Genomic DNA, 12,500 nt, shown 5'->3' on the forward strand with positions numbered 1-12,500 from the left:
CAAACAGCTGAATGTTGTTGTTCTCGTCTTCCTGCTACACTTTGTCAACTTCCTGTCCTAGCTTAATGCTAAACTTAGAACCTAGCTAACATTAGTTAGCTCAACTGTAACTTAATGCTAAACTTAGAACCTAGCTAACATTAGTTAGCTCAACTGTAGCTTAATGCTAAACTTAGAATCTAGCTAACATTAGTTAGCTCAACTGTAACTTAATGCTAAACTTAGAACCTAGCTAACATTAGTTAGCTCAACTGTAGCTTAATGCTAAACTTAGAATCTAGCTAACATTAGTTAGCTCAACTGTAACTTAATGCTAAACTTAGAACCTAGCTAACATTAGTTAGCTAGACTGTAGCTTAATGCTAAAGTTAGAACCTAGCTAACATTAGTTAGCTCAACTGTAACTTAATGCTAAACTTAGAAACAAGCTAACATTAGTTAGCTCAACTGTAACTTAATGCTAAACTTAGAAACAAGCTAACATTAGTTAGCTCAACTGTAACTTAATGCTAAAGTTAGAAACAAACTAACATTAGTTAGCTAAACTGTAACTTAATGCTAAACTTAGAACCTAGCTAACATTAGTTAGCTCAACTGCAACTTAATGCTAAAGTTAGAAACAAGCTAATGTTGGTAACATAAACTGTAACTTTAGGATAAACTTAGAGACTGTATCTAAACCAGACGTTAGAAATGGTACAGTCCACTTTAGGGGTGTCAAAAGATTCTTCCAGAGATGAATATGAGAAATATATAGTAATAATTACAAAAACAGGTAAGAAATTTATATAAACTGTAGTTTTTACCTCTTTAGAGAAGATCGAAGTCTTAATCAGGGGTCAGACCCCCTCAATCCCCCCCATAATTCGAACCCTGCATTAGTGACTTTTGACTTACACTTTTTGTTTATATGATAAGCAGACCCACTCAAGTATTTGTGGTCATTTTGATGTGCGTCAGTTATATGAATGGGATGGACCATGAAGTTGATTGAACTCTTCTCTGAAACAGTTTGTTTTGTTGGCTTTTGAGTGTTCCTCAGGTTTTTATCTTTCACTTTTATCCCTTGTGTTTTTAATTCAAACTGTTCCATGTCTGTCTCAGACCATGAGATAATTGACGCATCAGATTTGAGCTTTTTTTATGTTGTGTGTTTCTTGTTGTATTTTATTGTACAGCACGTTAGTCAACCCTGGTTGTTTTAAATGTGCTTTACAATTAAACATGAACCTTCATGAAGGAGGATTCATTTCAGGACTGTTATTTCAGCTGTTGTTCTCATGTATTAGCAAACATACAGATCATACAGGTGACTGTTGGTTTCTCTGACAGATAATTAACAGGTGATGTTAGAAAACCCAGACGGTTGTTTGAAAATACGAATGATTTTCTTCTTCTAACCATCCAATAGAAGAAGTGTAATACAGATTATAAACTCACTCACCAGCTTCCACTCTGGTTCCTGTCCTTGAGCCAGTGGCGGCGGCCATCTTTGTTTTGATTCAGAGACAAGAGACAACTGGTTAAAAATCCTGTTCATCACATAGAGGACAGAGTATCTTTTCGACAACTATTCTTGGGGTGGTGATGATAAATGAAGGAATCTGTTGCTTCATGTTTCTCAGGGACATTCTGCTGCTGCTGTTGTTGGTCTTTGACATGAATGTGGTGAGAGGCTGATCAGTGTAATGGTGCTCTCTCTCTCTCTCAATGACTAGACGTGTGTGTGAAACCTAAAGGTAGCGACAGGTCGTTCCTGTGTGTAGTAGGAAATATAATCCTGCCGCCGCCACTGAACAGAGATGTGACCTGAAACCAGTCTGAGCCGAGGAGGAGGTGATTCTGGTTCTACCTGGTGTTGGAAAGTCACACACTGACATGATGAAGATGATGACGATGATGATACTGAGGTCTGGAGTTGGTTAAGGTCAGTTTATTATTTACAGGACAGAGTATCAGCAGAAACAGAACCAGACTCCACACGGTCTCCTTGAACATAATTTATTTGTACAGTGGAACAGAGGTTCAGGTCGGTGAGTTCACTGACGCTCTGGAGACAGATGTTTCACGGCGTCTCTCGTCTGGTTGTGGAGTATCTTACAGAGACGGTGACTGGTGTCTGATTGGAAATGAACTGATACCAGCCATGCCTCCATGCAGATCAAACAAACATTAACTTTGTGGAGGGTGCGTTCAAAAACACCACAACTCTCTTACACAAACCGGCACCACGATGCTCCAGAAACAGGAAACATGTCGCACATCATTTCTACACGTCTAAAAAAAAAAGGCCTTTTTCTGCACAAACAGACTTTATATATTTATATATTAACCCCGGTCTCTCCACCCTTGTAGAAGGGTGTGTGTGTGTGTGTGTGTTGGTCAGTTGTTCTGAGTCCATGTGATCATGGTGAGCTGAGCGTTGTGGGATGATTGAACACAGCCCTCTCTGGTAGCGTTTAGGCCCAGATGGGGGGGTTTCCTTTTACTTGGGGGGCCTGTAGGCGATCTTCCTGCTCTTCAGCACAGACCACCTGTGTCTCTTCAGGTAGTACAACAGAGGGATGAGGATGGCCGAGCCCATCAGCAGCTGGAAGAACCAGAGGAGACAGGTGAGTCCTTCGACATGTGACACTGTTTTACACCTGTTCTACAGAGAGTTTACTGTCAGGTCAGGTGACTCTGACACCTCCCTCTACACCTGACTCCTCACTGGATCACCTGTCTAACCACATAAACATCTTAGAACTGAACCAGTAATCACCAGTCTGGACCAGCTGACTGAGTCCCTGGTGGACGTCGTACCTTCAGTCCCATGCGTTTGCGCTGGTCGTGCTCCGGCTCGGCAGCCCACCTCAGGAAGGTACACACATCCTTAGCAACCTGGCTCATGGTGGCGGGGGTTCCTATGGCAACAGACACACAAACATCAGCACCGTGATTCTTATTACAACATGTGTAAATCACTCTCCTTCACAAAGAGGCTGAGTGATGAAGTCAGTGTTTCACAACCCAGCAACATTAAATAAAGTTCATGTGTTTATAGACAAACAAACAAACAAATAAATAAATCAGCTGGAGCGGAAACTCTTCTTCTGCAGGTTTTTATAAAGAACCCTGAGGAAGAACTCGACGCCTCATTTTAACATTAGATCATGTGACCTCGATCTGTCACATGATGCAGCAGGTGTGGACTGATTATACAGTTATTTATTTTCAGTTTATCTACATATTTAACAGGGACAGTTTACAGTTTAACGTAGATTGAAAACAGATCATGAATCTAACGTGTTGCACAGAGAGTTTCTATCTGCTGCTGATTCTCCTCTCCCGTCTCTAATTGACTTTTACATGTTTAATGTCATTAAATCTGTCAATAACAAAAACAACACAGGGATAATATCCTACAATTATCTACAAATATACAGATGTTCAGATGATCTAACCCTAACAACAACAACAAGCTACAAACAGTCCAACAAAGACAATTAACAGAAATAATGATCCAGAGATGAGAACAGCTGTGGTTTGTTTCTCTGAACCTTTGTTAGAAATGAATTTATATCTGAGTTAATGTGATTTCAGCTGGTGATGTGTTCACTGTCGTCATGGAGAAAGCTGATTTTCTAAACTTAGATCTGTGACGTGATATTTCACAGTGACCTAACCTCGGGTCTTTGACTCTGGGATCACTCATTATAATCCCATGATTTTTATAACAGTATACACCCTCCACAGTCTGACTGAAATCTCTGTTATTACACTACAAACTGCTGCTTGTATCCTGTGCTCTCAGTCTATGTTTCTACCTTCATCATCATCATCATCATCACTTTGTTCTGTAGTGAACTCATCTCCTCGACTTGTCAACAGACCGTCCTCTGGACTTTCCTCACCTCACTCAGCAGACGTCACTTCACTTCATCATTTATTTATATTTAAATTATATTAACTGTGAGATTTTGACACTTTCACATAATTAGGAATTTTAAACTCATAGTATCAGGACATGTTTTTATTTTGTAATCTACTTCCTGTTCCCTGTTGTGAGGAAGCAGCTGTAACTGAAGTGAACTTCCCCTGAGGATCAATAAGATTGTGATCTGATATTGAAGTCAGTGACTGGAGCTCGTCAGTGTCTCCTGACGTCACGCACGTCCTCCAGCCTGAGTCTAAATTCATCTCTCACTGCTGTTAAAAACCTTCTGTTTCATTTGATTAACTTGTCATTCTTCTTCATCGTCTTCGCTTGTGTTTTTGTTTGTTTTCTTGTTCATGTGACAAGCGTCATTGTTAATAAGACTTTCTTCTTCATGTCTTTCCTGGTAAATAAATGTTGTATAAAACTAAAACTGAAGTTTCAGTAAAAACTGAGACTAGTCAATATTTAACCTCAGTTCACTTCTGAGTGTCTGTGATGGAAGAGCTGAACGTTTGGTTTTAACAAACAGGATTTTATATTTTCAATCAACAAGTTGTAATTTCTGTAAATAACTTTGAAAATGATTTGAGTTTATTTTGTCATGTCTCACATCATATATAGATTTATGTTATTTGCTCTTCCGTATTGGGTGTGTGTGTGTGTGTATATATACGTATTAGTAGTTGGAAGTTGATGAAAAGCTGATGATGCTGCTTTGTTTATAGTGCAATCAAACACACACACACACACACACACACACACACACACTCACCATCTTCGTACTCCAGCACCTCGTTGTAGATGGGCGGGGCCATGCCAATGGCCTGTCCGGGGAAGTAGGGGTTGTAGTAGAGTCCCTCTCTGACGCTGACTCCGGCGGGGGGCTCACAGTATCCTGTGAGCAGGCTGAACACGTAGTCCTCTCCTCCATGTCTGAGGGCAGAGGGAGGGCAGGTGAACACCACACACTCACACAGGTCACTCTCACCTGTCAGCTTCCTGGTCGTTACCTGGCGTTGACGATGTAGCTGAGGTCGGGGGGCAGCGCTCCGTTGTTGGCGACGCGGGCTGCCTCAGGGTTCGGGTACGGCTTCGGGAAGTAGTCCGACAGTTTACCTGGACGAGTGAACATCTCCCCACTCTCATCAGGACCGTCCACCACCTCCACCTGAGGACAGGGACAGGTAAGAGTCCATATATATACACACAAGAGACACACACAGAAACAAAGAGAGACACAGACACAGACACAGACACAGACACACACACACACACACACACACACACACACACAGACTCACCTCCTCAGCGATGGTCTTCACCTCGGCCTCCGTGTGCGACACTCCCACCAGGTTCCTGAAGGCCAGGTACTCCATACTGTGACAGGCCGAACACACCTGTTTATACACCTGGTAACCACGGCGAATGCTGAGGGGGCAGAGTCAGAGAGAGAGAGAGGGCAGAGTGATTGAGAGTGATTAGTGACAGTGTTTGATAACTGCAGTCTGTGTGTGTGTGTCTCTGTGTGTGTGTACCTGGCGTGGTCCAGAGAGGACAGAGGTCCGGCGTGGCTCCAGGGGTAGTTCGGGGGGTGGAGCTCCAGGTCGGAGGCTTTGACGGACTGGTGCAGCATCAGAGCGAGCCCTGCCCCCCCGGCTGTGACCACACCTAGCGTCGTCAGGGCAACCTTCTTGTTCCGCGGCAGACTGGCGAAGGACATGTTAGCCTACAGCGGAACAGAGAGTGACCATCATCGTTATTGATTATTGATCTGTGCTGATTGTGCAGCGTGTCGTACATGTCATTGACAGTGTTAGCTTCTGATTGGACGAAACAAGCTGCAGCATTTTTCACTTTCTTCACTTTCAAATCCAAAACTAATGATTGAGTTCAAACATCAGCAGTATTGATCTGAGGATTTAAAGTCTTTGATAAACCTTTATTACTCTGTCCTTAGTGTTTGTTTACATGTATTAATGCTCATCAACATCTGAAGCTTTGACCGAGGTCAACCAGTGTTTACACCAACATCTATTATTTACCTCACTGATTAATTCACTGATTATTTTATCAACTCATTCTCCCCTTGTTTGATTTATAACTTGTCAAAGATATTAGATTCCATATTGGAAATCTTAATTTGTGGAAGCTGAATATGACGGTCGAAAAAAAAGCAGCTGCCACGTCTCAGGTTAAAGTCATGTTAATACATCACTACAATAATAATAATCTTCTGATGATGTAATAATAACTTCAGCTGTGGTTAGTGTAATTATTGAAATAACAGCAGTGTTGACAACATGACTGAGTTTTCCACATTCAGCTCAGAGTCAGAGTTCAAACTGTCTTTACTTCTAGTGAGCACGCTGGTCCTTATGAAACTGCCCTTCACTGGTGCTTTTGTAACCAGGCAACAGGAGTCACATGATAGCATCACACACACACACGCGCACACACGCGCGCGCACGCACACACACACGCACCATCCTCTACCTCCAGCCTGAAATCACGCTACTCTCAGGGGATCAATAAAAGATTCTGATTCTGAGATATTTGTATTTTACTTGAATATTTCAAATATAGGTTAATTAATATTTCATTACTTCACCGTACTGTAGAAGGAAATATTGTACTTTCATATCTTCATATAACTGACAACTATAATTATTTAATTATATTCACAAAACATATGATCTCCCTGTAAAATATGCTACATTAATATGGACTCAAGGCCTTGGACACATATCCACACAGGTGTTATCACACCTGCTCTGTGTCCAGTTGTGTAAAGTTAAGCTGTGATTCACATGAGGTCACATTTATGTATTAAAACAAATGATTAAGTAATAACTTCTCCTGCAACAGAACTAACAGGAACGTTTCTGGTTTCTCATGGAAAATATTATTTTAGTTTTGCTTTATTAGAAAATAGGTAATGTGTTAATAAAGGCTCTGCCTGTCAGCTATCTGAAGGCGCCAAAGGAAGTGTTTTACTTTACTTTACTTTAAGTGCAGTGTGCTGGGAATACGTGTGCACATTCGCTGCAGTGGGGTTTTGACTGCAGCTGTTTTACAGTTAACTTCACATGGTGTTATTGCTGCTGTTAGTGGGGTGAAGGGTCAGAGCTGCTCCCACCATCAGACACTGATCAGGGGAACAGACTCTTCACCCCAGCTCTCTCTGAGGGACAGCGGGGACAGATGAAGGATACAGCAGCTCACAGGACTGGAGAGGGTTTCCTCCGCCGGAAGTCCTTTCAGTCCTTGAAATGCTAACTCGCTAGCAAGCTGATTAGCTCAGCTACATTAGCAATCACTGTTTCTGACAGTTGGTTCAACACTAAGTCAACAGCAAAGACTATGATCACACAGTCTGGTGTGGATGCTTATAACCACGTACCGGTAGCTGAGATATAAGTTTAACTTTCGAGAACGAGCCCGTTAACCGGCAGGTTGATCCTGCATAATGGGTTAGCTAACCGGTTAGCCTAGCCCGCTAATGTGGTGATGAATACCGACTTTGAGCCGTCTGTGGGGGTTGTTATAGCGTTTCCCTTATCGGTGTCGGTCTCCATGTTTCAACAATGACTAAATATCTGAGTAGTAAAACCCACCGTTATTAACAACATCCTGAAAAGAGTGGGAACACGAGTGACCTTGTCTCACCCCGATGACAGCAGTCGGGCTAACATTAGCCCGCTGCCGGGGCGCCTTTCTATCTACCCGCTGTTTTAAACACGGGCCCAGGTGATGAATATAACTCCCATCCATCGACCTACCTTGGGCGTCTTGATCATTTTCGGTGCGCTGAGAAGAGCTCTCCCACTCCCCGATAACACCACGACTCGTAGCGCCGCCATCTTGTCTGCGGTTCTCTGGGCTGGAAGAAGCTGCTGAACCAGCGACGAGCCGGGCACAGAATGCTTCCGGTCTGAACCTTCAAAATAATAACAGCATGTGTGAAGTGCGCTGGATTGTAATTACATGTGACGTCCCGGTCACCACTGTCAGATTAAAACCTTTATTTTAACCATCCCTAACAGTTTTCTATTCGACATTCCTCTCTACTGAGATAAATGAGACAAACATATGGGTATGTTTCATGAATGATAATTTATAGAGGGTGGGTGTTATTGCTGTGTGTTTTGGCAAATGAGTATAAACATCTGTAACTGTAAGTCACTTACGAACGGGAAAAATGGAAAAAGTGTAATGAATTAATTTCATGCTGAAATGAAGTAAGATACTCAAAACAAAATATTCTATCAAACAATACATTGACACCATATATAGACATCATATATTTGAAAACTAAATGAAAAAGCTGACCCACTGTTAAACTTAAAGGCTGACCCCCCTCTACGGACCATTAAGTATTCTCCCTTTCTCCCAAAGTGTCATATCTGCTTTTATTTTGAAGGTAGCCCTCAACGACCGGAACTAGGTTACATATTTGGACTCATTCCGGCTAACTTGACGCAAACCTTACACAACCTGGATTTACACAACCTGGTTTTTCGCGTTATTTAACAACATATTATTAACATTAATATTAAAATGAACATTAACAGACGCAGTTTCTGTGTGTTTAATAATCAGTTATACAGTGAGAAGTCATGAGTCTTCATGACGTTTGATCACAGAAAAGTCAGTTATCAATGATAACATGATTTTAGTTACTACAGGATTTGTTTTATGTACTGTTTGTTGTTTAAAGCTCTTTCTTCATGTGGTTTGACACTGAGGACAGAGATGACCTCAAGCTGCTTTTGAATGAAAAACTTTATTATACCACTGAACAGATGACAACATGTACACATAGTGTACATACATGTTATCTTTTCTTTCTTTCTTTCTTTCTTTCTTTCTTTCTTTCTTTCTTTCTTTCTTTCTTTCTTTCTTTCTTTCTTTCTAAACCTTTCACTTAAACATGTTTATTGTTTTTTTGTTGGGACTAGATCAAATACTTTTCTATTTGACTTTCTGTTAAATATGCAGTCTGTTATTTTCCTTTTTAGTTTATCTGTCCATTACTGGTCTGATTGTTCAGTTACTTCCTGTTAACCCAGTTGTGTTAAAGTGAATCAGGTTCAATCTCATGTCTTCAGAAAGACTTCTGTATCTGCCCCATGTACTTGGACTCTGTCTTTCAGCCTCATGGTCCCTTTTCAGCCACTGAGTTCCCTGCACACAAGACAGTCTCAGCCCAGTCTGGTCTAGTCTGGTCTTTCAGAGCAGGGACGTCCCTCTCATTTTTCACCTGATCTCCGTCACCTGTTCTCTGTCACCTGTTCTGTGTCACCTGTTCTCCTTCTCTTAGTCCTGACACCAAGGTCTCCACAGCTCTGAACAGATCAAAACCAGAGTTGAAGGTGTTACCGGTTTTGTCCAGAAGGTGGAGGCACAGCATCAGAAACTAAAACAGCACTTTATTAGGAACACATGTACACCTGCATATGTGTACAACTATCAAGTCGGCCAATCAAGTGGCAGCAGCAGATCCAGGTGAAACATGATCTCGGAGACTCTGAGCTTTTTGATTGTTGGTGTCAGATGCTAGTGATTCTCAAGCTGCTAATCTCCTGGATGTTAATTTAGTTTTTACATCCAGTGAGCAGCAGCTCTGTGTTGATCAGAGGTCAGAGGTCAGAGGAGAATGGACAGAAAGCCTACGGTCACTGAGATAACTACTTTTTACACCGATACAGGTAGATTAGATTAGATTAGATTTTAGATTAGATTAACTCTATTGATCCCACATCTGGGAAATTCATTTACCACAGCAGAAAATAAACATCTATAGAATAAACATCTATGGAAATATAGATAAAAATACACCAAATATACACTAATAAATACAATATACACAATACAAACGATATGTACATGAAAAAGTGCAAGTGATACTATGATGTAAAGACAATGCTGGACAACAGCTGGACACAAGGATGCTGTTATGTGTGTATTAGTGAGGGAAACTTGCACTGGAATAAATTAAGCAAAAATACTTCACAAGGTTGTGAGACCTGAGCCTGACAGAGACCTGGACCTGACAGAGACCTGAGCCTGACAGAGACCTGGACCTGACCGAGACCTGGACCTGACAGAGACCTGGACCTGACAGAGACCTGAGCCTGACAGAGACCTGACAGAGACCTGGACCTGACAGAGACCTGAGCCTGACAGAGACCTGAGCCTGACAGAGACCTGAGCCTGACCGAGACCTGGACCTGACAGAGACCTGGACCTGACAGAGACCTGAGCCTGACAGAGACCTGACAGAGACCTGGACCTGACAGAGACCTGACAGAGACCTGGACCTGACAGAGACCTGGACCTGGTCCTCTGTGACACACCTTCATGTCAGATACACATGAGAGAGGAAACTGAACTTGAACTTCAGACAGAGACTGTGACCATGTTTTCTGAGGACTTGGTTCCCGTTTAGCTCTGGTCCAGTCTGAAGAAAAAGGAGTCCTGAACAGTCCTGAGTAAATCTGAATAAATAAATAAACCTCTCAGGACTTTCAGGAATAAGACCCTACTACAGGACCAGGACCAGGACCAGGACCAGGACCAAAACCAGGACCAGTGACAGTAGCTGATTCTGTAAACACACTGAGACTGAGTGGAGATTTAAATCAGCGTCACATGATCAATGAAGCCTCCTGATTCACAGACGGAAATTAACCTGAGTCAACTTTAACAATGATCAGAGTTACACACACACACACACACACACACACACACACACACACACACACACACACACACACACACACACACACTGACCTTCCCTGAGGTGCAGCAGTCAGATCAATACATGTATTAATGAGCTCAGCTCAGCATTAATGAACTGCTCTTTGTGTATTTGTGACCTTCATAGTTCATAATTCAGTCAGGTGGAGCAAGGATCAGTTTATTCACATTATATTAATGAGCCTGACACAAAAAGACACAAAACAAATGGAACGACATGAAACAAACACGAAACAACCCGAAACATAACAACACGACAAGAAACTCAGTGAAACGACAGGAAACAAAGATAGATAGATAGATAGATACTTTATTTATCCCCGAGGGGAAATTCATGTGTCCATTAGCTCATTGTTTCTAATAATAATAACAGTTGATAATAAATAAACAATAATAATTATATTAGGCCACTTCCTCTGGCTGAGGTGTTCTACAGTCTGATGCAGTGGGAACAAAGGATCTCCTGAACCTCTCTGTTCTGCAGTGAGATGAGACGTTTGCTGCAGATGCTTCTCTGTCCTGCCGGACTGATGTGGAGAGGATGTTGGTATAAGGGATGTCACGATACCAGAAATGTAGTAGTTGATATCAGTACCAGTGAAATTCCACGATTCTCGTTACCTATTTTGATACCATGGTAAAAAAAACTAATTCATAATTAATTCAAATTATAAAATATTTAATTCAAATAATTAAATTGATAAATTTCTCTTTCATTCCTTTATTGAAAAATACGAATAAAAAAACAAAAAACAAAGAACAGTGGAAAGTAGCCTTCAAGAATTTAAAGTAAATAGTACTAACCTAAAATATAAACAATCAGCGTTTTATTGCACAGCTTTTCAGCTATAGTGCTCTGAGACAAAATGTGGAAATAATAGATATAATAAAATGAAATGAATTGACATAGCAAAAAGAATTCAAGAATTAAAGTTAACAATACTTTTCTCAAATATTCAGCCAGTCAACTTTTTAATGCAGAACATTTTAATACTGGCACATAAAAAATATGGACATATAATAGATATAATAATAAAATTAAACAACTTTTGACACTGCGAAAAATAACAATGGCATGTCGCCTTCAAGTATTAAAGAAAACAATACTTGGCTAAAATATAAGCAGTAAACTTTTTATTGCCCAGCATTTCAACTGTGGTTGGAAAATGTGAAGGCATGGTTTACAAACGGGCTTGTGCGGGTCTATAAACAACCTCTCATCATCCGCCTCGAAAACAAAATATTTCCATACGCGACTCTTCTGGCTTTTTCTTTTGGCGAGCCGAGGTGCTGCAGCTGGACCAAGTTGTGTGCCTGAACTTGTGGCCGGACCGCAGCCTGGTCGAGGACGTTCCTCCTCCTCCCTCGGGCGGAGGCTGAGCATGTGCAGTGTTTACATGTGTCAGAGTCACTCGTGTCGCCAGTGATGCAGTGATTAGTGTTAATGTTCTTTACACATGTTTCTGGTAGATTACTGTCACTTTTGAGGTAAGACACTTTTGCACCATGAGATAAGTTGCTCATACAGTTAATGACATGCTGCTTGTGCGCAATGAGGCCTGATGCTCGAGCGGCGTGACGAACACTTGTTCACCTGCCTCCCTCAATAGGATGTAAATCTTATTGTACTTCCTAAGAGGGTGACCATCAATCTCGTCACGTGTCGGTACCGTCCTGTTTTTTGCCATGTGGCATCGACTTGGTACCTAAGTATCGGTTCTGGCGACAACCATAGTTGGTACATTGCATATGTCTGTCCACAACAGTCCTGAGTGAGTCCAGACTCCTGCAGCACAGACACAACCTCTTTGACCAGCTT

The 12,500-nt window shown here is 41.6% G+C and overlaps 1 protein-coding gene across 1 annotated transcript; it reads right to left on the reverse strand.

Annotated features, from left to right (window-relative positions):
* Window positions 1-1,987: 1,987 nt before the first annotated feature.
* cyc1 (cytochrome c-1) lies at window positions 1,988-7,856 on the reverse strand. The gene is made up of 7 exons (XM_023415771.2): window positions 7,702-7,856; window positions 5,458-5,648; window positions 5,224-5,350; window positions 4,933-5,090; window positions 4,695-4,855; window positions 2,806-2,906; window positions 1,988-2,590 (listed from the first exon to the last, which is right to left on the reverse strand). Exons 1-7 carry the CDS (start codon window positions 7,780-7,782, stop codon window positions 2,486-2,488), a joined length of 924 nt encoding a protein of 307 aa, XP_023271539.1. The 5' UTR covers window positions 7,783-7,856; the 3' UTR covers window positions 1,988-2,485.
* Window positions 7,857-12,500: the final 4,644 nt, after the last annotated feature.

This window comes from Seriola lalandi, unplaced genomic scaffold, assembly GCF_002814215.2.
Source record: "Seriola lalandi dorsalis isolate HSWRI2012SDOR001 ecotype SW California unplaced genomic scaffold, Sedor1 jcf7180002054557, whole genome shotgun sequence".
NCBI classification, from domain to species: Eukaryota; Metazoa; Chordata; class Actinopteri; order Carangiformes; family Carangidae; genus Seriola; species Seriola lalandi.

Bases quoted from the DNA above. Each gene is read 5' to 3' on its own strand.
- cyc1 (XM_023415771.2), bottom strand. From the start codon at position 7,782: ATGGCGGCGCTACGAGTCGTGGTGTTATCGGGGAGTGGGAGAGCTCTT. The intron at 5,351-5,457 runs GTACACACACAC...CTGCCCCCTCAG, and splicing joins TCCTCTCTGGACCACGCCAG to CATTCGCCGTGGTTACCAGG. The intron at 5,091-5,223 runs GTGAGTCTGTGT...CCCTGTCCTCAG, and splicing joins TGAAGACCATCGCTGAGGAG to GTGGAGGTGGTGGACGGTCC.